This window comes from Nothoprocta perdicaria, unplaced genomic scaffold (genome assembly GCF_003342845.1).
Source record: "Nothoprocta perdicaria isolate Ctin4 unplaced genomic scaffold, notPer1 scaffold_69, whole genome shotgun sequence".
NCBI lineage: Eukaryota > Metazoa > Chordata > Aves > Tinamiformes > Tinamidae > Nothoprocta > Nothoprocta perdicaria.
In genome coordinates this window covers 3,225,365-3,247,159 of record NW_020455965.1, presented here as the reverse complement: position 1 = coordinate 3,247,159, position 21,795 = coordinate 3,225,365, and the positions used below count along the sequence as shown (strand labels likewise).

The following is a 21,795-nucleotide window of genomic DNA, read 5'->3' as shown; positions in this document are numbered from 1 at the left end:
CATGTTGCTGTTGCCGTGCTTTTGGATTATCACGGACTCTGATTAGCACTTGAGAGGGTTGAGAATTGTTCCTGGCAATGTTTCTGATGAAAAGTTGCTTTCCAAATGTAAATAGCTTAGATACCTTTACCTGCCTGTCGAAATTTGTTCTTTGATTGATTGATAAATTGGCTAATTCCAAAATAGTCTTACACGGAAAAGATGTTTAAATGTTAAGTGTCATGAGGTTTTATGATAATAGATTCTTCTTATTAATTCTTTGATAAAGTGTAGTAATTGATTTTCCACATATGTTTTGGGAGGAGGCTGTTATCTGACAGTTTGCAGTCAAACTTCAACCTAAAAATGGTGTTGAAACAAGTTTAGGTTTAAAAAAAAAAATCAAAATTATTTAGTCAACGAATGAATTATTATAATGGAGTATATATATGTATATCTATGAGAGAATGCCATTAAGTCTGTTCTAGTCTGTTCTAGTTTCTGCTGTCCTGTGTCTAGTGCCTTGCTGCTAGTGGAGCTAAAATGTAAAACTGTTGTTTATTGCAGCAAACTACTGGATTATTCAGTTCTCTGGTCAGAATTACATGACTTTCTTATATAAAACTTTTCAGGGAAGAATACCGTACAATGTGGGTGATTGGATTGGTGTTCAAGAAAACTGAAAATTCGGAAAATTTAAGTGTTGATCTTACTTACGACATTCAGTCTTTTACGGACACAGGTGAGTCTTGGTACTCAGATATTTGGATATTGATAAATTTGTTGAGTGGTGTTCCTTTTCTTTCATAATTGAGTTTCTGAACAGTATGATTGTACTAAGCAAAGACTAGCAAGATTTGGTGAAGGAGTTTAAGGTGTTATTTGAAATACAGTCTTTTTGTAATGACTTCAAGTTAAACTGTTTTAGTGAAAACAAATGATTGGAGTAATGCACACAGATCTCTAATCTCCCTCAAAATGGTAAATGATAGCGTTATCTTTCTTATTAAATAGTTAATCTTGTTATATGCAGACTACCTAACCTCATCACCTTCTGAAGTATGCTTTAGTTTAATTATTTTTACATTAAATAAAATTCAAAATTTACTTGTGGGTAAAAGTTAAGTATTTAAAAATTGTAGAGTGAAATACTTTTTAAGCCATGATGGTTAATTCAGTAAAGGGTTTTCAAACTACCTCATAATTTACCCGAGTAGCTTGTACTCTGTGGTGTCAGATGTGGAGGTTTTACTACTTTTATTTATTTTTTTCAACTTGTTCATTTCTTGATTTGCCAAAAACATTCAGAATATGCATAAGAAATTTGGAAGCAAAAATTAGTAACAGCTTGAGATGAAGACTGCAAAAGGGGCAGAACCTTCCCTCGACGGATTAATGTATTTGCAGTATTTAAAAAAAAAAAAAAAAGAAAAAAAAATAATGCTTAAGTATTTCATGTTTACAAAGATAAGGACGTAAGTTGAAGTACTATCAAGTGCAACTCCTGACTGTTCAGTTCTAATTCTGGAAATAAGCTGTATGGCATATTAAGCATACTGTGCAGTTCTGTGTGTCGTTTTTGGTCTGTGTTTGTTTTTCCTGTAAGCGATGCGAAGATTAGAAAATGCTTTGTCCCATTTCTCTCATAGCTGCTTTTTTCTTTTTTTCATTCAAGGAGATATTTTCTCGAGGTAGTTGGAATAGTCCATTTCATTAAATGTGGTCAAAGTGAGCTTACATGCATCCTAATATTTGAGAATTTGTTTGAGGATTAGCAAATGGTTTAATTATATGGCTGCACACTGGGGAACAGAATAGAAGGAGAAAGGGACCTATATTATATGTGTCATTTATTTTTGTGTTTTTACTGTTTATCAATTTAGTAATTCGATAATGTATTTAATAGATCCCACATTTTTATACAGAAATTGTGCTACAACTTTCACTTATTTTGTATCTGACTGACTTATACTAGTTTCAAATCAAAAATTCAACTAAGTATACAGTTTAAGTAAAGCTACATTTTTCCAAAAAAACTTAAACTAATATAAATATATACTGTTTAAATTGTAAACAAAATTCCAAAACAAAGTGGCAAACAACTTCTTTTTTTTGTCATTTCAAATGTTTTGTTCTCTGTTCTTAATCCAGTAGTCATATGATTTACAGTTGTGTATTTAGTTACTTTGAATTAAGGTCCCCTCTTTAGTTTTACTGACTGATGATATATGTTTATTCATATACTATCTTGAATCTTCAGGATTTATAAATACTCTCTAAAGCTCAAGTGGTGAGGGGGCTGTGTGTGTGTTTTGACCCCCCCCCCCCCCCCCAGCCCTCAAATTCACTAGCTTAGTTTTGTAATATGACTTCTTGATCAGAAAGTTTGCCCTGTTTTTGAATAGGTCCTAAAATTTTATTAAAACTAGCTGAATCATTTTCAAATATGAAATTAGAGAGGAACTGGCATGCTTTCTAGCAGGTTTAAAAAAGAGAACTCAAAACTCATCACTTCATATTTGCTTGATGAGATTCCTCTCTATGGCACAGAATAGATAGTGAATAAGGGGGAGAGAAGTTTTTGTGTTCAGGAGCTACAGAACACATTAATTGTTCGTACATCTGCCACAGCATTTTTCAATGTATTAGGAGTTTGTGCAAAATAAGATTGAATAACTTTTCAAGATTAAATGGCTTACTAAAACCTCGACATGTCAGCTTGCAATGCTGTTTCTTTTACACCACTGACTATGTTGACTTGTGCCACTTGTGAAATGATGAAGAGAAACAGTTAACAGGCATAGGGAAAAAAAACAAAAAACTTGAATGTTTTTGTAGTGACTTAATGCTATCTAACCTGCCAGAAAAAAAAAAATTGTAATATCTTAGGTAGTACTTTCAACTTCTGAATTAGAACCCATTTGTTGTAGAAGCTGCATAAATAAAAACTGGATCTGTGAAGAAAAACAAAGTGAAGAAAATAGTCTTACCTAAATACTTTAGCTCTCAGAAAAAATTATCTTCTTCTCTAGTCTGTACAAGATTAAATGAAAAACTAGCTTCAGGTCTGGTACTGCTAAAAACTTTTTAACAGTAGATTTGAGAGAGAACTGCATGTTTTCACAAAGTTTTCTTGGAAAGAAATAGTGTTTCCAAAGTAGTGTAGTAGTGTAGATAGTGTTGTGCTATGAGTACATGGAGAGTAGACAAGATTTCATTCAGAATGAGGAAAAACTGTGCTTGTTCCTGAGAATGATAAATGTGCTGAAATGCAGATTTCTTCCTGAACTAGTAAGTGCACTTTGCCAAGCGTTTCAGTGATGTCTTAATGTTCTCCTAATTGTGTAGTTTATAGGCAAGCAATAAACAGCAAGATGTTTGAGATGGATATGAAGATTGCTGCAAGGCATGTGAAACGAAAGCAACTTCACCAACTGCTACCTAATCACGTGCTTCAGAAAAAGAAAAAGGTAAACTTGAATAGTATTTCAGAGCAATAAAAATGCCATTGACTAATAATTACATTGGTTTTGTTCGACTTACCCATTAAGTAACAAGAAACATTTGGAAAACTCAGTTTTACCTGCATAAGCAGTATGGCCTCATGGACAGAGGTGCAGAGTTACCATATGTGCTGAGTGTTATACTGAACTTACCAGAACATCAGCACCATGAAGTATAAGAGTATTTTTGGGGCCTTCCNGTAAGTTTATTATGTGAAGTTTATTATCTTCTGGTCATGTTCCTAAACTGAATGATTTTAAATCAGTTTAAGAATGAGTTTTTTTTTTTTTAACAGCTGTTTTGTTTTATTGAAATCACCTAAAGGAAGCATCAATAACAATACCAATGTTATCAGTTAAATAAGCCTCGTTATCTCCTTATCTCCCAACTCTTCTTTTCTTTTTAATTTGCTCTTACTCCTGTTGGACTTGTTCTTTTCTGTGTATGAGATGACAATATGTTGCTATAACTGAAGTTGATTATTTTGAGGATAATTTGACTAAACGTGTTCTTCAACCTGCAGCTTGGCAATTTTCAGAGTTAAGTCCTTTTATTTTAAAGGATTTTTAAAAGATTTGAAAATCTGAAAATTGGTTATTGCCCTCCAGAGTTTTTTCCACTCAACATGTGGTACACTTAGGCACCTACACATGTGGAAAAGAGGGGAGGGAAAAAGCTGTCTGGGTGTGATTTACTTTCAGTAAGTGGGAGTAGAAAGGAACATAGTATGGGATTTAGGAATTTGGTCTTTAAATAAAGTTCCGTCTTGCAAATCCCAACTTCATCTGAAAGCTACGTTAATTATGTGTTTTTAGTTGTTTCTAAATAACTTGGTTTATTACTGAAATGGTTTTAAAGAGTATGTTGAAAGATTTTTTTTTTTTAGAGATTTTAAAATCTTCTATTGAATCCGATTAAATTTGTTCAGAACATCTCAGAGGATATTGTAAATATTTAATAAATCATCTCTTTAGGTAGTACTATGCTGTAGGATTTTTTTCTCCTCCATTAAAGTTTTGATTATTTAACTAGGTATGTTTAAAAGGGCCTCTAAATTCTCTGTATTAATTGATCTTCCAAAAATCTGACTTTTGCTGTATTTCAGTATTACTTTGAAGCTACTCACACCAGTATCTGTCAGCTTAGAAAAGCAAAGAAACTTGATTAAAAGTACAGTTACTAAATACAGGAAGAAAAAAGCACTTTGGTTTTGAATGTCATTGGTTCAGATAAATTTTGTCTTGTGATTTGCAGCATTCAACAGAAGGGGTCAGGCTGGCAGCTCTGAATGACAGCAGCCTCGACTTGTCCATGGACAGTGATAACAGCACGTCTGTGCCTTCGCCTACTAGTGCTATGAAGACAAGTCCATTGAACAGTTCAGGAAGTTCTCAGGGGTAACGATGGCTTCTAGTCTTAATTTTGTTATTGCTTTCTGTTCCTGAATTCCCACTGTTAAATTCTGAATTCCCACAGCATGTGTGCATGGCATACTGCATCAAGGTGTAAATTTGCCACTTGGAAACTTGCTTTCCCTTGTATTTCTAGTTTGAACACTAGAACAGGACCAATGGTGAGTAGAGTAGAGAGCATGGTGAAAAAGGGAGGTCTGAGAGAGAGTTCCATGAGTTTTGGATCAAAATGAGACAGTAGAGAAGTATTTATGTCAAAAAGAATTAAGATGTGTCAATTTTGGTTGAGTGATCTCTTGGCTCATACTTGGATATGGCTAACCATGCTATTAAAATACTTGTATAATTATTAAGCACGATATCTGAGATACCACACTGGAAAGTGAAATGTGCCAAAGATTAAATGTTACAAAGATTAAATACCCTGATTCTGTGTCATGTAAAGTTCCAATCCTTTACTCAGGACTAAAATTAAAGTAGTAATGGTATGTGTAAAATAAAACCAACCACCTAGTCGTTCTTGCTCCGCTCTTCAGGAAAAATAACTGCTGCCTTTCCGTCTGCATCTCTCTTTTGTGCACATGCGACCCCAGTTTTTGTTTTGTTTTGTTTCAATGCAATATCCTTTGGTTTAAAAAGCTTTCTCTGAAGTGAGAAATGGTTAAATTTAGGGTGGTTTCTGTAGTTTGATAAGTTGCCAAATATTTTATACTGTTTTCACAGCACAAAATACTATGTTAATAGCACACGCATCAGTTTAAGTGAACTAAAACTCAACTAAAGTCACGGGCCACATGCATGTTGTTGTATAAACCAGATTATATAAGCCTAAGCATACTTCGATTTCATGTTTTGTTGTCTTTATAGCAGAAGCAGTCCTGCGCCAGCTGTAACAGCAGCATCTGTGACCAACATACAGGCTTCTGAAGTCACTGTGCCACAAACAAATTCCAGTGAAAGCTCAGGGGGTAAGAAAAACAGCATAGTATGTTGTTTCCATTGATCAATATAGATCTAACACACACTCCCCCACAGACCCCCTCCCCCCACCCCTATCTTGGCAAAGTTCAGAGGTTGTTCTTTCAATTTGAGACTAAGTAACATAGGATGCAACATTTGCTCAGGTTAATTACTTTAATTTAAAGTAATTTAAAATTACTTTACAGGTTAATTACTTTAAAACTAAGGATATTTTGGTAGAAACTTAAAAAATAATTATTCTACCAAGCAGTTTTCCTTATACTGTAAACAAATGATGCCCGAAGCTCAGGTGATCTAGTGAGAACAAGATGTCCACTCTCTGAAGCTGGAAGAGCTGTTTTTAGATTTCTTCTGTTCTTTTTTGTGGTGAAACCCAAGAGGCAAAGAGCGAAACCCATGGATTATATACAGTGCAGAACTGTCTCTAATCCATGGTCCCATGTTCTTGCTGTTCCTATTTCACTAAGATGAATTCTAGAAGATTCAAATGGGAACAGAGCATATGATCCTTAATTATATCTTCCGTATTATCTATCTGAAAAAATAATGAATGAAAAAATCCATTAAAAAATGGATTTTTTTTTTCTCCTTTATCATGATTGTCTCCCTGTATGCAGGGTCTCCTTGTGTATAGCTGTTTGTTTCAGGTAGGCAACTGATGAGATAATGCTTTGTCATGTGGAACACTTTTCAAATTATTATATGGAATATTAACCTGTAACGGGTGCTCTGTGATGGCTTCATATCTCTAGAGACTTTCTCTGAGATGGAAAAACAGTAACAATCAGGTTTAACGTTGATGAGTCAAGATAAATCTGGCATTCTCCCCAGTTTAAGATACTGTGTACTGGTACTTACCTGGCTAAATACAGAGATAGTGCAACTTCTTTGGGTGTCAAGAGCAGTATGGATATATTAGCACAGAGCTCCATCTGGACTAGCATACCCTGCTCTTTAGCAAGGCCACTTACACAGACTAGAGTGTCACGGACATGGTACCCTGCTTCTGGTACGTGAATTCTCTCTCTTAGCGAGCTTTAAACTGAGCTGTGAACAAGAGCCTTCTGTTCCTCGTGTGATGCATGTACTGTTAACCTGCCCATTAAGCCTAACTGGTAACAGTGGTCTCAACTGGAGACCAAAAATACTAGTAACTAAACTGAAATGTCCGAGTTCAAAACTAATCTTGCTGAACTTTGTTCAATTCCTACCTTTAGGTACTTCAAATGAAAGCATTCCTCAAACTGCCACGCAACCAGCCGTTTCTCCACCACCAAAGCCTACAATCTCTAGAGTTCTTCCCTCAGCGCATCCATTAAATCCATCACCAAGAACTTCAGGAAATGTTGCAACAAAAACACCTAGCCCTGTCACAGCAGTGAAAAGGACATCATCTCCCCATAAAGAAGAGTCTCCCAAGAAAATAAAAATTGAAGAGGTATTTAAAACTTTGAGATCATAATGTACCCATGTCTGAAATATTGAACATTTATTTCTCCTGTTAAGAGCTGGTTTAATATTCAAGGATTCAAGTATCTGATTTATATTCCGTATTTGGAAAGTGTACATTCTTATGTGTTCAGCCTGCTTAGGTGCTGCTATTGTTTTTGTTATGCTGATACTAGTCATGCATGACCTAGTGTCATGGAACGAGTGGTGGCAGGGGCGAGTGACAAAAATGCACTTCACTCAAATAAAGAACTAACAGTATGATTTATTAGTATAATAATGATTTCACGAGATTCTATGGCAAGATCGCTCTATTATTTACTACATGGAGGCACAAGATAATACAGGATTATCTTGGGATACCCTCCCGTTGGGTCACGAGGTTCAGATTGGACCCCCTTGCTTTCCAGGCTCCTTCTGAGAGGAGCCTGGGTGCGGTTGGATCCAATCTTAGTCCCAGACCTGGTCAACGGTTTATGACTGAGGGTGCTTATGTTACAAAGTAAAGTTAAAAGAGGGAGAGGGAGAGAGAGAGAGAGAGAGCGAGCGAGCAAGCAAGCAAGAAAGAAAGAAAGAAAGTGTGCTATATTCACTTACCACAAATCTGCGATGGAAAGGAAGATCTCTCGAGGAACCTTGAGAGGCGTCCCTACCCAAGGGGAGATCGTGGTGTGCAGGCCGCAGCCTTGTCAGGAGAGCTCAAAGGGGCTCTCAGGCTGTCCGAGTATTTATGGAATAAGATGATTGGCTTGTAGTCATATTTTTAACTTCAAAGACTTAGGTTAGTGTGTCGGCCTTATCTCCCTGTTTACGACGCAGCCTTGAGGACTGTTTTTGTTAAGTCTCAGTGAGAACAGAAATCAGGACGATGGCGCCTGCCAGAATTAGATCGGTCGCTGGTGTTCAGCAACAAAACAGGGCTGCATGTAAGGTACAGGCCAGGATGAGCTGGGAAAGGAACGTATCCGTCACACCTAGTTAGTGTTTTAGCACAAATGTTTAGATTGTAAGCTTTTATATTCTTAAAAGAGATTTTTTTTTGCATTATGAGACTGTAAGCCCTTTCAGCTGATGCTGCCTTTTAAAAATGCTTTGGCCTCTTATTTTCATGTGTTTTTTTCTTTTTTAATACTTGTTTTTATAAAAAGGTTCTGGGTTTGTCTTTCAGCAGGATGAAATAAGTGAAGATGCTACCTGTATAGATGTGAATGAGCATGAAAAAATGGAAACTAAGGTAGGTGTGACTAGATCATATAATTTTACTAACATTAAATACTTTTGAAAATGGCTATGCGTTTCCCTAGGTAGTATAACTGATAGTATTTGTAGATGTGGTATAGTCTGTCCATTAAACATATCAAAAGTATATGTTTTTTTAAAGCAACTGTTAATAAATTGCAGCACATTGCTCACTGTCAGGCTAAGCAGAGCCTGAGTAGTGTCACGTAGTGAGTTCTTTCATTCACAGTGCTATGCATAGCAAAAAAATAATATTTTTTCAATCAAATTTAATTGAAGTAGGGATGTGTCTGTGTGCCTTGCTCTAGCTGCAGCCCAAACCTGAATGTTCTGACTTTTATACTGAGAAATCTTAAAAACATTTGTGAACTTGTTCACTTTTTAGTCTATAAAGCCTTCAAATGATGGTGATGATGTTTGAAATCCTGAAAGAGCAATTTTTTTAGGTGCTTCAGTAGACTCTTGGTAACCTGCAGAGATTAAAGTGTGTTCCTCCTGTATCTTGTAATTTAGCAGACTTTTTTTTGCTTGCCAGCGAGCAGGAAGGGTGACAGGCTTTCTTTAGCCTAATATTAGCAGCTGTCTGCTTGGACTGACGCTGTTGGTATAAGGAGGTGTGGGGGGTGCATTTTGCTATCCTTGAAGTACTCTGGAAAATACCCTGAGAAATTGAGAAACTAAACACTCAAGTGCTTTAGTTTATAGTTTTTCCACTGTCTTGAGTGAAGAATTGTATTTTATTATATAGTAACCTTGAAATCTCTTTGAACTCAAGACAGAAATGTATTTAATTCTAACATCCAAAATAGATTCTCTAGTTACAGATCCTTATCATTTAAGACCTAGGTAATCCTGTTAGCTTTTATAGACCATTTCTTCTCTAAAGTCTATCTCCTTGATATGTATGGAAACAGAGGTATGACCAGTCTAAATAATATAAACACATTTTGTCTCCTTTGAAGTGAAAGCTTTCTATTACACTGTGGTCTTACTATATATGGTATCTAGCAAATTAACAGATTTTTGCCATTAAAAGGAGAACATCCAGTTCTCCTGCTTCTGCCTTGCAGTCCTGCTTTTTCACTTGAAAAGCTGACACCCCTCTGGTCATCGAGAAAGCCAATTCGACTCACTAATGTGGCAGGAAAACTATTCCAGCAAAAAGGTGGAGAAGTCTTTTCCCAGGTTAATGGACTGAAGTAGTGTGGTACACATGCCAGTACCATCTGAAGAGGAACATGCATCAAAAGTTCCACAGGAACTTAAGAAAGCATTTCTTAACAGTGAGGGTGACAGAGCCCTGGAACAGGCTGCCCAGAGAGGTTGTGGAGTCTCCTTCTTTGGAGATTTTCCTAACCCGCTTGGATGCAGCCCTCTGCCACATGCTCTACGTGACCTTGCATGTGCAGGGGGCTTGGACTAGATGACCTCTGAGGTCCCTTCCAACCTTAAGCATTCTATGATTCTGTGCAGGACTGAGACCTCCTTTCTGTTGATTACAGCCTAACTGCTCATTCCCCTCACTCATACAGTGAAACCCTCCCTGTGAAACCGGTGTAATCCTGTGCACTTGGCTGTTTAAATACCTCCTTACATAGTGGAGAAGAAAGTCCACTCCCCTACAGCCCTTTGCCACTTAACCCACTGATAATCTCACTGTTTCTCAGGACTTCTGAGTAAGGTGCTTCAGCTCTCAAATTGCTATAAAATCAAAGAATTAAAACAGGTGTCTTTTCCTCCTGCTGTTTGAGGTGAACTTGGTGATGTGTTTGTGTAGAAGGGGTAATCAGTGCTCCCTCTCTTCCAAACAATTTTTAGAGCATTGTAACAAATCCAATCCTTCTGATATTGAAGACCTTATCAAATATAGGTTGTGTGTAGGCACTGAACGTGTTTGGGCACCTATTTAGTATTTAGAGAATTTAGAGCTGTGCCCAAATTACTTGTAGGTGATGAAGTTAAATGTCCGACTGTGGTCACAGAGGTAGTTTGTCTCAGTATTTATGTTTAGCTGGTTGTGAACTTGGTTCAGTACCTTAAGCTTAGTGCCTTGGTATTGGTTTGCATAATATTGTATTTGTTATAAATTGAACTGCTGTTCTATTCTGTAACATCTATGTGGTCTTCCTGGATTTTTGCCTATGCTTTGTTTTGAACTACACTTTTTGCCTCCTGTGAGTTGAACCATATAATGTTTTCCAAACTTATTCAGCATAACAAGCAAATGTTTAAATAAGTGACAAATAAAAAGTGATGTTGCTTGTGTTTATGTCAAATTCCTGATTTGCAAAAGAACCTGACTTCTGTGTTGTATGAGAATGGGTAGTTTTGCAGCCACCCATGCTTGCAAAGGCAACTTTTTCCATATTCCCTCTCTGCTTCTTGAGGCATTCTGGTTAATGTAGTTCTGTGTATATAGTTGCATAACTGGAGGCTGCAGCACTGTGTAGCCTTAAGGGTAGGAGCAAAGCATTAAATTGAGTCTTTTGGTTTTCTAGGAACAACTTGAGACAGAAGTGAATGTTACTTCTCAACCAGAAGCTCTTCAGACAACTTCTCTGCAAGCTCCTCAGGTACTGTATTTAAAAACAATTTATATACTTGCTAGTCTGTGGTGACAATATTGAAATTAAAATGATCCAAGTGTTGAAAAAATGTACAATTTTTAATGTCCATTGTTTGGAAAGTTGCTTGTTGTTACTGTCACAATTTTTGTGTTTTAGATGATCATTGATCTTATTGAATGTGCATTGTAGCTAAACATGTATGGCTTGCCATACAAACTGACCGAAGCTGGATTCGCTCTTCTGAATTTTGCCTTCAAAGTAAGGGGCTCAGTTTATTCCTTTGTGCTTTGCACATCCCAGAATAATCCTTTCTAACAAGGAAACAAATGCTTTAAGTAGCTGCTGTTCAAAGATGTCCTGGTGGAGGTTAAGAATGTTCTGAAGTATAACTTCAGATTCTGATATTTGATGTGAGAAAGATATAAGTTCTAATTTGATAGTGTATTAGCCAGCTACATTGCTTTGCTTGTAGGTACTATAAGTAGAAAAAGCATTGGAGATTTTTAAAAACAATAAATTTGTGGCATATACTCTATATTTTTGTTCCTAATATTGTAACAACTTTTCCAGAATGTCTTTGCTCTTACCTGCATCTAAGCTTCTCTTGTTGCTCTGCTGATTGAAGTTTGTTTTTTATCACAAAGCATTTTATGCACACTTTACCCATTAAGTCATGTCTAGCAAATGTATAGGTTGAAAAAGGAAATATATTGCAGCATTCTGACTATTTCTTGAGCTTTTGAACTGTGTGAGCAGTGCTGGATGCGGAAACTGAAATTGTTTGGCTAAAACACTAAATGTTACACAGGTACCCTAAACTGCTTCAGGGGAAGTTATTCCCTTTATAGATCATTTATACCAAGTTTTTTTCCTCTAATCTTTGAGGGTTGATTATAATACGAAGTTTTGTAGTTTTTACAACTTTGTGCTTCATTGCTATAGGAAAGGAAACTAAAGATTTCCAAACTAGATTTAATGGGCCTCTTCTGTCATTTTTCAGTGGGTTTGTTTAGAGCACATGATTACTTGTATTGCAATAAATAAAAATAATGTTAAAAAGGAGGTCAATATGAACCAGGAAGTGGGATCCTGGTGGAAGGAGAGTGGTGGCCTTAAGATTTTTTTTAAGGTTATCTTAAGCTTTTTGGTAGTGGATTCTTATTTTTTGAGCTGTTGTATTAGTGGCTGCTGGATCAGTGACTGCTAATGCATTTGACTTTTTAAATGAATTTTACAACAGTCATATTAATGCAGTTTTCCCCATCTATCAAGTGTGCTTTATATAAATTCTGAACATCTATTACATAAGGAAACAATTTCTAATAAATCTTGGAAGCAATGCCTAATAACTGGGCTATTGTGATACAATGGATCCTCAAAATAATATGCTTAAGTGGAGTAGGAGTACTTAAGAGGAAAAAGGGGGGGAAATGAGAAGAGACTGACAAGTGTAGAAATATGGGGTTTTATCATGAAAATGAATGAATCACTGGCTCTAGAGTTACTTTTCTGTTTTGCTTCAATTACAGCTTTGCTGAATGAATTCTAATTATTTTAAGTGGGACAGAGCTGTTCAGAATATTGTCAAAAATACTTACTGCAGTTGTCTAGCACTGTCTTAGAGTTCTTCATGCCTCTCTCTTTTGATAAAGCATTGAGAAAAAATGGAAATTTGGCTGTATAGAACTTGTAAATAGCTTGAAATGTGAATGTATGAAAATATGTCCTTTAATGTTGAGGATGCTTTTTCATCATCTACAAAAGACGTGGGCTTTACACTGAGGATTCAAAGCAATCTTCAAAGACTAAAGATACAAATTTGGTGGTGTCACCTATAAAGCACCCCTCTTTTGTGGATGTTATGCATTATTTATAGGCTATAAGCTTAATTTCTTGCAATTGTGGAAGAGAAGCACATGCTATGAAAGACTTGCACAGATTGTCCTTGTAGGGAAAGGAATGTCTACATCTATACTTAGAATTTGTAATTACCCTATTTTTGATATAATCTTAATTTTTTTTGTCACTGTTGGAATTGAATGTCAGTTACTAAAATACATTTTGTGAGATTAAAATACAGCTAAACATATTCTTTTCTTTTCAGAAAACACCCAGTACGGACCTTTCGGATATCCCTGCTCTCCCTGCAAATCCTATTCCTGTTATCAAGAATTCAATAAAATTGAGATTGAATCGGTAAAGACAACCTCAGGGGTCCATAAACAGTATCTGCCAACTCAACCTGTTGTCTTCTAATGCAAGAAAAAAGGAGAACGAAGGGTGCAAGACTAGAACGCGATCGCAATGGATTTAGGTATATTTTGTGCACTTCCCCTTCTGGGCTAAAATCACCTGGATTGGAAGTCCAGGCTAGTATGTGAAGCCAGGAGTACTATTAATGTGTTAGCAACAGTTGCATTAAATATTTCGAAGGATTACTGCCTTTAAAAACACGAACACTATTTGTAGCCATATTTGACATTCTGATTGAATTTATGTTCAATGCATTGTTTCAAAAATTGAGATAAAACTGGCATAAGAATCCCTTAAATGCACTTTTATGTACTTTTTTATTGGAATATGACTAATTTTAGATCTTCAGCTGATACTTTCATTTTATTGAAGGATCTCTTCAATACAAGTAATCTGCAAATTGGCTGATGTTCTATGACATACTGTACATCGAAAGCAATGTATAGCATGTCTAGTTCAACTGCCATCAAGCAGCAGTAAGCCTTTACAGTGAAATGTCAAATCTTGAGGTTATAAGACAGGTGTTAAGAAAATAATTGGGGAGGTTTTGGTATTGGTGGGACATGATGAAGATATATGGTCTACTTTTATTTATGGAATTATTTTAAAGTGCATACAGAGCAGCAGTCAAAAGAGCAGCAACTTTTCTTTGAGCTAATCAGTCTCCTTATGCCCTTTTTGAAACCTTGACTATATTTCTTGGGAAAAGCTTTTGCGCTTAGTTGTTTTTGTTTCTTTTTTCTAGCTTGTATGCACAATATAGGACAGTTGTTATAACAAAGAAGAACAAGAAAAACCCTTAATTTGTTGAGGTTTTTTTCCCACTTACCTTACAACAATACCTGTGGCTTGTAGGCACAAATTCAAAATTTTATCCCATGATTAAAAAGTTCAAATAAATATTGTGTGCCTGTGAGAAATAACACCCCTTTTGATGGCCTTTGGATCACTAAATATAAGATGATTTTTGTACACTCCAGAAAAGTCCTGTATGCATTAAAAAGCTGCAGATTTTAAATAAAGGCAAAAAGATTTTTTCCCCAAGAATTTTAACCTTTTTATTTTAGATGGCTCATCAGAAATAGTTTTACATACTGAACAACATTGAACTTTTAAAAATCATATTTCTTGCAAGCACTTGACATCTAGTAAGCTCTCTTACTCCTATCTTTTGTTCTGTAGTCCTATCCAAAAGATTAGTAACAACTTTTTCTTTTAAAAGAACTGAGTCTCTCACGGCAAAGAACATCAGTATTTGAGGAATGTGAGGGATATCAGCAGTAATACCAGATGTAGATAACAAACTTCATGTTACTGTTACTTAGCCTGAAATAAGTGGGATGTCAAATCATACTTCTCATATTTTGATTAGCATGTTTTATGAACTCCCTTCTCCCATTGTGCTCCATCCTATTACACATGCATCTTTCATGTTAAAATTAAAATACTTACACTCTTCCCCTTATCCTTCTAAATTAATTTTCCAAAGTCAGAGTGTAGCTTATCTTTTACTTAGGCTGTGCAGTAACTGAAGGGTTTTTTCTTTTGCCATTTGTCTGAGATGTCTAGTAAACAGTACTTCTTTTTACCTTGGCCTGTGCAGCCTGCTGTCGTCCACCCCCAAAGAAGGTTATATTAACAGTTGAAGTGTACAAGGTGTCTGTGTATTTTGTGTAGCTATGGAGTTTAGATCGAAATTGCCAGGCACAAATTTAGTCTTGTCATTTTGTTTACACATCAGAAGATCTTTTTCATTTTATTAAACGTTTCATGTAACTGCACCCAAGTTTTACCAAGCTGGAAACTTGGAATCTTTCTGTATAGTGACTTTTTAATTCTAGTTTTCATAACCTGGAGATCAGACTGTTGCTTTCGCATGATGTACGTAGTGTCTCATGACTGGAGTTTGCTTTGTTTTATAGTATCTGTACTCCTTGTATTTTTCAAGAGCTATTTTGTAAACAGATGATGTATTTCTCCATTGAAAACACAATAAAAAACAGCACAATCCCATAGCGGCCTGATTCTTCTCAATGTACAAAACAACTTTTACTCTGAATTACAAGTTGCCTGTTAAATTTTTTGGTGAATATAAAATACAATAGCACCTAGAGAAATAAAAACTGCATAAAGGAATATTCTGTAAATAAACCTGATGTTGGATTTGGGAAGTAACAACAGGATGCTAAGTTTCAGTCTGTTAAAGGGAAAAATTGTGTGTTTGGTGGATTTGGGGGTTTGGATCTGCAGGTAGAATTTATTGACAAACGCATTCTAAGAGCATCTTTTTTCCCTATCTCCGGATTAGGACTCCATTTCAAAATACTGAGTTCTTTAAGGGATGGCAAAACTAGAAGAAACGCATGTATAAACAATCTGGGGGTGTACTGTTGTCTCTGAAAGTTTGAACTAAACTTTATTTAAAACACTAACTGTAAAAGTCTTGGAAACTTACACTTGCTTCCCTGGCAAGTGACTCTTTGTTCCTTTTGTCAGCAGATGGCACTATTTCTCTTCTTGTCAAATAGTTTAAGCTTGCCCTGAAATAAAAGTAAAAATTACAAATAGCTGTGCATCATTTGATTGATCTTTGTATCAGCATGAGCCCAATCCTACCTATTGCTTGATGTGAGTAACTTTAATGAGGAGCCTGATTTTGGACTTTTTCTTTAACTGCCCGTACCACTGATACTTGTGGACCTCATGTTACAATTACCCTGCCTAAACCTTTGTGTTGTGTGTATTTTTTTCACAGCATGCAGTCACTTGTTTTAAAACAAATGAATCATCTTTATATGTTGTCCACCCTGTGTCCTTTTTCCCTCAGGTGATGTTATTTATGACATTAATTCCCCTTATTTTTTCAGACAATAATAATCTGCTAGTAGTAGGAATAGATTCCTGGTCAGTGTATCTGAATCTACTGGCAGGATTATGTTACTAAGTTACCTGTGATACATCCAAAAGTAAGTTCATGGACTCAAAAAATCTTCAAGCAAGAAGCTCAAAACTGCTGCTGTAGGGAAAATGTTCAACGTTAACAACCTGCAACTCCCATGGTTTTAGATACACTGGCCTTCCTGATTTGCATTAGACTTTTGAGGTGATGAATTTAAGCTTGTGTTTCACTGCTGTAGGTAGAGAGTGTCATTGGCAATTTCTTAGTATTGTGGGGTTTTTTGAAGGCCATAGGCCATTGTTTTGAGGTGATTTTGTTCTAGATGCTGGGTACAGCTGGGTAATTAATGAGAGGTACCAGTTGCTTAATAAATACATCTGAATGCACATATCAATTTTATTCAATAATACAAAGTTGAGACTGAATATTTCACCTTCTAGAATAACCAAAAACAATTCAGTATAGCAAGAGTATATTACACTCTACTGAAGCTGGAATCTGTACTTAAATACAGAAAAAACCTATGGCATGCAGAGGAAGCAGGATATGATTGTTTACTTATAATTCATATTTTTGGGGAGTTTTGTCATTTCTTACTAAAGGTTTTCCATGTGGTAAAGGATTCCTGGCACCCTGTGGAAACCCTAGGTGAGTAGCTTTGCTGTGCTTCATCTGTGGCATTGTGGCAGCTGAATGATACTTAATAAAAATCTATCACTTAAATGCACAAGTCTTGAGGGTGCGCTCATGAACACGACAAATGCAGTATGTGTGTATGCTGCAGGCTCACTTTTTAAAGATCTGTGTGTTCACTTTGGGAAAACATAAGTAAATTTTTTTAGTTTAATCATCTTAGCAGAATTAAGGATCTGTTCAATAGAAACAAAGCTTCTAGGATTTGCTGATAGAGGCAGATGCAGTTTGCTACATTTACAAAGTTCAAACTAATAATTTGAAATAACTGCAAACATCAAACATCTGCCACTATGATTGGCAAAGGAATGCAAACTTTGATATCAAACTTCAGAGGGACTTTTTTTTTTTTTTAATGATGAAGAAGATAATACATTGAACTACTGCTGGATGTCCCATCTGTTTTTTGGATATTTAGACTCTTTCTTTTAATGAAGTTTAGGCTTATAGGTATTGTTCTGGCTAAATTCAGGAATGCTATCTTTGGGAAAGTTTTTCTATTTCTAAAAGAATTAACCAGGTCACAGTTTCCTTTCAGCATTTTTTTCTTTAATGACCTAAATATTTTTATTATCTCAGTGCTTTATTTGATTGTATTAAATAAGCTAAGAACATCCCTGTGGTTCAAGTTTTTGCCTGGTAAGCTGTAAAGAAACTGCATTTAGAAAAGTCAAATATAAGTTTCCTAATGATTTGAAAACGTTTTTAATGGTATAATACAGATATCATCAAGATTTGTTTTACAATAAATTGCTGTTTTTAAATAGGATTTTGAATTCACATAACTAATAGAGAAAGTAAAAAAGGCAAATCACTATTGATGTAGGGCTATAAAACTCCCAACTTGTTGGCTAAATAAGCTGTGTGTGTTTGTTATTTTCAGCTTAAGAAAATACCCAATGCATTTAAACTGCCCCATAATAACAGTGGCCCACAAAGATACTGGACAGCTTCCTAGTACAGATGTCTTTTTGTCTTACTTGCAAGCTAGCACATTTATTTTATGAATGCATTTTGTTCGTCACTTTAAAATATTTATTTATTTGGTTAGACCACTTAAATATTGTACATAGTTAAAAGTCAACTTATCAGTCAAAAGCTTTTGTTTCATTTATTTTGGTGATGTTTGCCCCACCTACAGTATGTGTTAAAGCCTATAAAATACCCTTTTTCATGCATAAATGATGAGCTATTAAAAGTTGAATAAAATTATATTCATGTGCTCTCCATTGGTAAAGCTATTTAAATTGAGCTGGGGGAAAAAAATAATCTGTTTAGATGGGGCTGGCTGAGGGGTTGACATTTGAAGAACCTTCCCCCTTGCCCCTTTGCCTCCCCACCCCTCCACCTGAAGTAGCAAAGTTTGCTTTATCTTCATCCTTTTTATTTAGAAAGGTGCTTCCTTAAAAGCAAATGTGTGTTTGGAGGTGTAGCTTCTGCTTCAAATTCATTAAAATTGTGCCCGGTATGATGTCTGATGCTGCGCGCCTTCCAGAAATCTGGCATGCGCCTTGTCCTTGTTTGCGTTCTCAGTCTGCAGTGGAGCTGTTAATAAAGAGATTGATGATAAAGTTGTCGAAAAGAGACAGTTGGACAGGCCTGCTCGCCGTGAGTGACAGAGGGCACGCTCTGCCTTCGCAGCCAAGAACGCGGCCCCCGGCAGAGCGCTGGCCGTGCCCGCGCGCCGTGCCAAGGCTGCGGCGTGCGGCCTGCGGCTTCCGCCAGCCCCGGGCTCTGCGAGGCACGCTTTTCTTCCTAATTTAGGATCTTTGTGCAGTTCTTAATTTAATGGCATCTGGAGATCAGCTGCGGTTTCAGGGGTAATATAAATGCTGCTGTAATTAAGAAGCTTTAAAAATGTTTTGTGAATGATCTGCTAGGACTTTAAAAAATATTTCATCTTACTCTGGTTCAGCCAAGTGAGAGAGAGATCCCTTGTTCTTGAAATTAACATTTTTGGCTTTTATGAAGAATAAATACATTATTCATGTATTCAATCTAGATATTAGCTTCTGTAGGATTCTCCCTGCCAAGATGTCATAAACTTGATTCAACTCAATCACATGGTTGGAATAAGAGAAGCCTGGAATGATGGATGGAAGCAGTCATTGTCACAGCCACAATTTATCATGCATAATCTTTATCCATCGCAATGTAAGAAACAGCAAGACCAATGTAACATTTGGTAGTTTAGGCTCGGTTCATGCACTATATTAGAATCTTAGTGATTATTCTTACTGTTCTTAGTCCTGAAAAGCATGTGGATTTGCTATAAGCTAGCAATCAGTTTGACCACTGAATGCAGTATGTTGTCACTCGGGAATATTTGTTTAGTTGGTTTTCTCCAGTAGTATGTAGTATCTGTAGTTTGTGAGGAGAGGCAAAAAAGATTTTCACAACCCTTTTCAAGAGTAATAGCAAGTTTGGACTATTGAAATTGCCTTTTATTATTATTATTTTAATTTGCAGGAGGAATTTTTTTGTTTGCTTGATCAGATACTCTATTGGTGGCAGTAGATCATTTTCTGTGGAACAATACAGATCCTTTCTGCTGCTATTTCCCCGTGACATTCAGTTTCCCATTTTTTTTTAGGATGATGCAAATACAGTTGAGCTTTAACTTGGTCAAAATATGTAGCAGTTTCCTGATGAATTCACCAATTGATATTTTATTGCCTTATCAGTATTAATAAATAGTTCAAGGAAAGGGCTCCTGTTATGTGAGGTTTGGGCGCATTTGCAGTAGTTGCCATAAGTAAAAAGTTTCTTCTTAATTACAATCAAGATATAAAATTTAAAACACAGAATTTCTGCTTTTTAGAAGTTGTTATATGAGAAAACATTCTGGAAAACATTAACTCTCTCAATGTATTTATTTTGATTATAGTAACCTAAGAAGAACTGTTTAATGTAGGCATATAGGAAACTTCTGCTTTTACGCTTGCTTTGAGCGTCTGGGAATCAGTTCATGTTTTTCAGTAGTGTAGCTCTGAATAAGGTTTGTCTAGCCAGAAGCGTGCCAGATGTTCTGTCTTTGCAGATAAAGTCAAAATGGCAAGTTGTATTTAGCACCATTAGGATTTTTTTAGGCATTAGGAATACTTTTGCATTTGATTTACTGCGGGCTGTATTTTAAAAAATGCATGCAAGTTGCAGGTTTTGTTCTTATAATCACCACAAAGAGTTGCTTTCCTTTCTGGCCCATTAGTTTTTCAAAGATAATAACCTAAACCTGTTCATAAAAGCAAGTTTCTAGTTTCGCTTAAAACTACTATCTCTTTGATTTTTCACTACTATTTAATATTTTAGTGTGCTATATTTTTAGATTACCTCAAATTACTAATTTTTATTTTCAGTATCTTCCATTAAGTGTAACATCGAATCCAGACTAGTCCTAAAAACGAATTTCTGGCACGATTGTTGGTATCAGTCATCCTTTCTTAGACATTCCTCCAATAGCACAAGTCAGTTTATAGCAAAATGCAGGCATCATTCCTAGTATTTTAGTCCCTTTGAAAGTAAAGGATCGTATTGGTTATATTATATAAAAGATGCTCCAGCGTGGTTACAAGAGGAAAAAATACACCTAAACAAACAAAAGCAGTTCTTCGTTACAATGTGAAGCAGCTTGTGCTGCCTTTGTGAGTGACTGACTCGCAGCAAAGTCAGGCTCCCGGCTTAACTTGCACATCTTGACTGGATCATTGACTCTTCTTTGCTTCAGTCTTATGTGTGAAGTGGGATCAGTGACTACTGGCCGTTTGACAAATACGGGCTGAGGATTTGAGAACTTTCTGGAGTTTTTGCAGAGAAGATGCTTTAAAATGATTCCATTTTAATTCCAATGCTGTAAATTTGAATTACACACCAGTTGACTCATAGGGTAGTTCTTGAATCTGTGTTTTGTAATAGATATGTTAGCAAGATTTAGATCTTAGATTACAGATCTTGCTGTAAATTAGCTCTAGTGGAATCATCTGAAACAGGAAGGAATAAATGCTGTCAGAACAGTGGCCCAGAGGAAGAAAAGCAAAACTGGGAAATATGCTGTGTTTACCTGGGGCCATAGATTTTGCTTGGGACTGTTCATTGTTTGCTTCTGGATTTTTCACAACAGTGAGAGTTTGGGTTTAAATTTTTAAGGACAAATTACTTTAAAGAAAAACTAACCTGCTTCTTTCACTTCTGCTATTAAGTCCAGAATTTCTTTTGGAGTGCCTGATAGCCCTACATGAACAGCATGTCCATTTTACAAAGCAAGAGAAAGTGCCTTACCGCTTACAGTACTGTAAAGCAGTGTTGCCTTGGTTTACAGAATCTAGATTAAGTTCTACTTAGTGAAAGCTCAAGTTTACCACCATTTTGAGGGCAGCCTGCACCACACTGCAGAATAAAAAACAGAATTACAGGGGACACCTCTGTAATTGCCATTATGACAATACTTCTGCGCTGATTTATTTCATACCAAAAAACTGTCTATGCTTATAGGGTGATCCCAGTGATTCTCTTTTCTTTCAGATCTTTTCAACAGCTTCCAGCATTTCCTAGTTAACCTCCAGCCCTTTTCTAAACATTCCTGTTTGTACAACGAGAATTGTTTAAATTCTCATTTAAACAATGGACTGACAAACTGAAATAACTAGACTGAGAAAACAAAAACTAAGCTGAAATAGGAGAATACTACATTAATACTTGCTACATACTTTGATATTTAAATTTTTTATTATCTGATCTGAGACCCTGGTTTTCTTGGTCTACTTTTTTTTTTAGTTTAGCTGTGTTGGCCCCTAAGTATGTTGATCTTATCCCTGTGCCTTCC

The 21,795-nt window shown here is 36.0% G+C and overlaps 1 protein-coding gene across 3 annotated transcripts in view; it reads left to right on the top strand.

The window, feature by feature from the left end:
- The window catches only part of PAPOLA (poly(A) polymerase alpha), a 41,438-nt gene extending 25,612 nt beyond the window's left edge, over window positions 1-15,826 (top strand). Inside the window, exons 15-22 of one of the 3 annotated variants that reach the window (XM_026050439.1) lie at window positions 612-721; window positions 3,328-3,449; window positions 4,738-4,880; window positions 5,763-5,863; window positions 7,094-7,314; window positions 8,494-8,559; window positions 11,063-11,137; window positions 13,236-15,826. In XM_026050439.1, coding sequence (XP_025906224.1) covers window positions 612-721; window positions 3,328-3,449; window positions 4,738-4,880; window positions 5,763-5,863; window positions 7,094-7,314; window positions 8,494-8,559; window positions 11,063-11,137; window positions 13,236-13,331 — 934 coding nt within the window. In that variant the 3' untranslated portion in view covers window positions 13,332-15,826. Of the gene's footprint in view, window positions 1-611; window positions 722-3,327; window positions 3,450-4,737; window positions 4,881-5,762; window positions 5,864-7,093; window positions 7,315-8,493; window positions 8,560-11,062; window positions 11,138-11,287; window positions 11,373-13,235 lie in introns of those variants that run through there. The other 2 variants (XM_026050440.1, XM_026050441.1) reach the window with 2 other exon arrangements.
- Window positions 15,827-21,795: the final 5,969 nt, after the last annotated feature.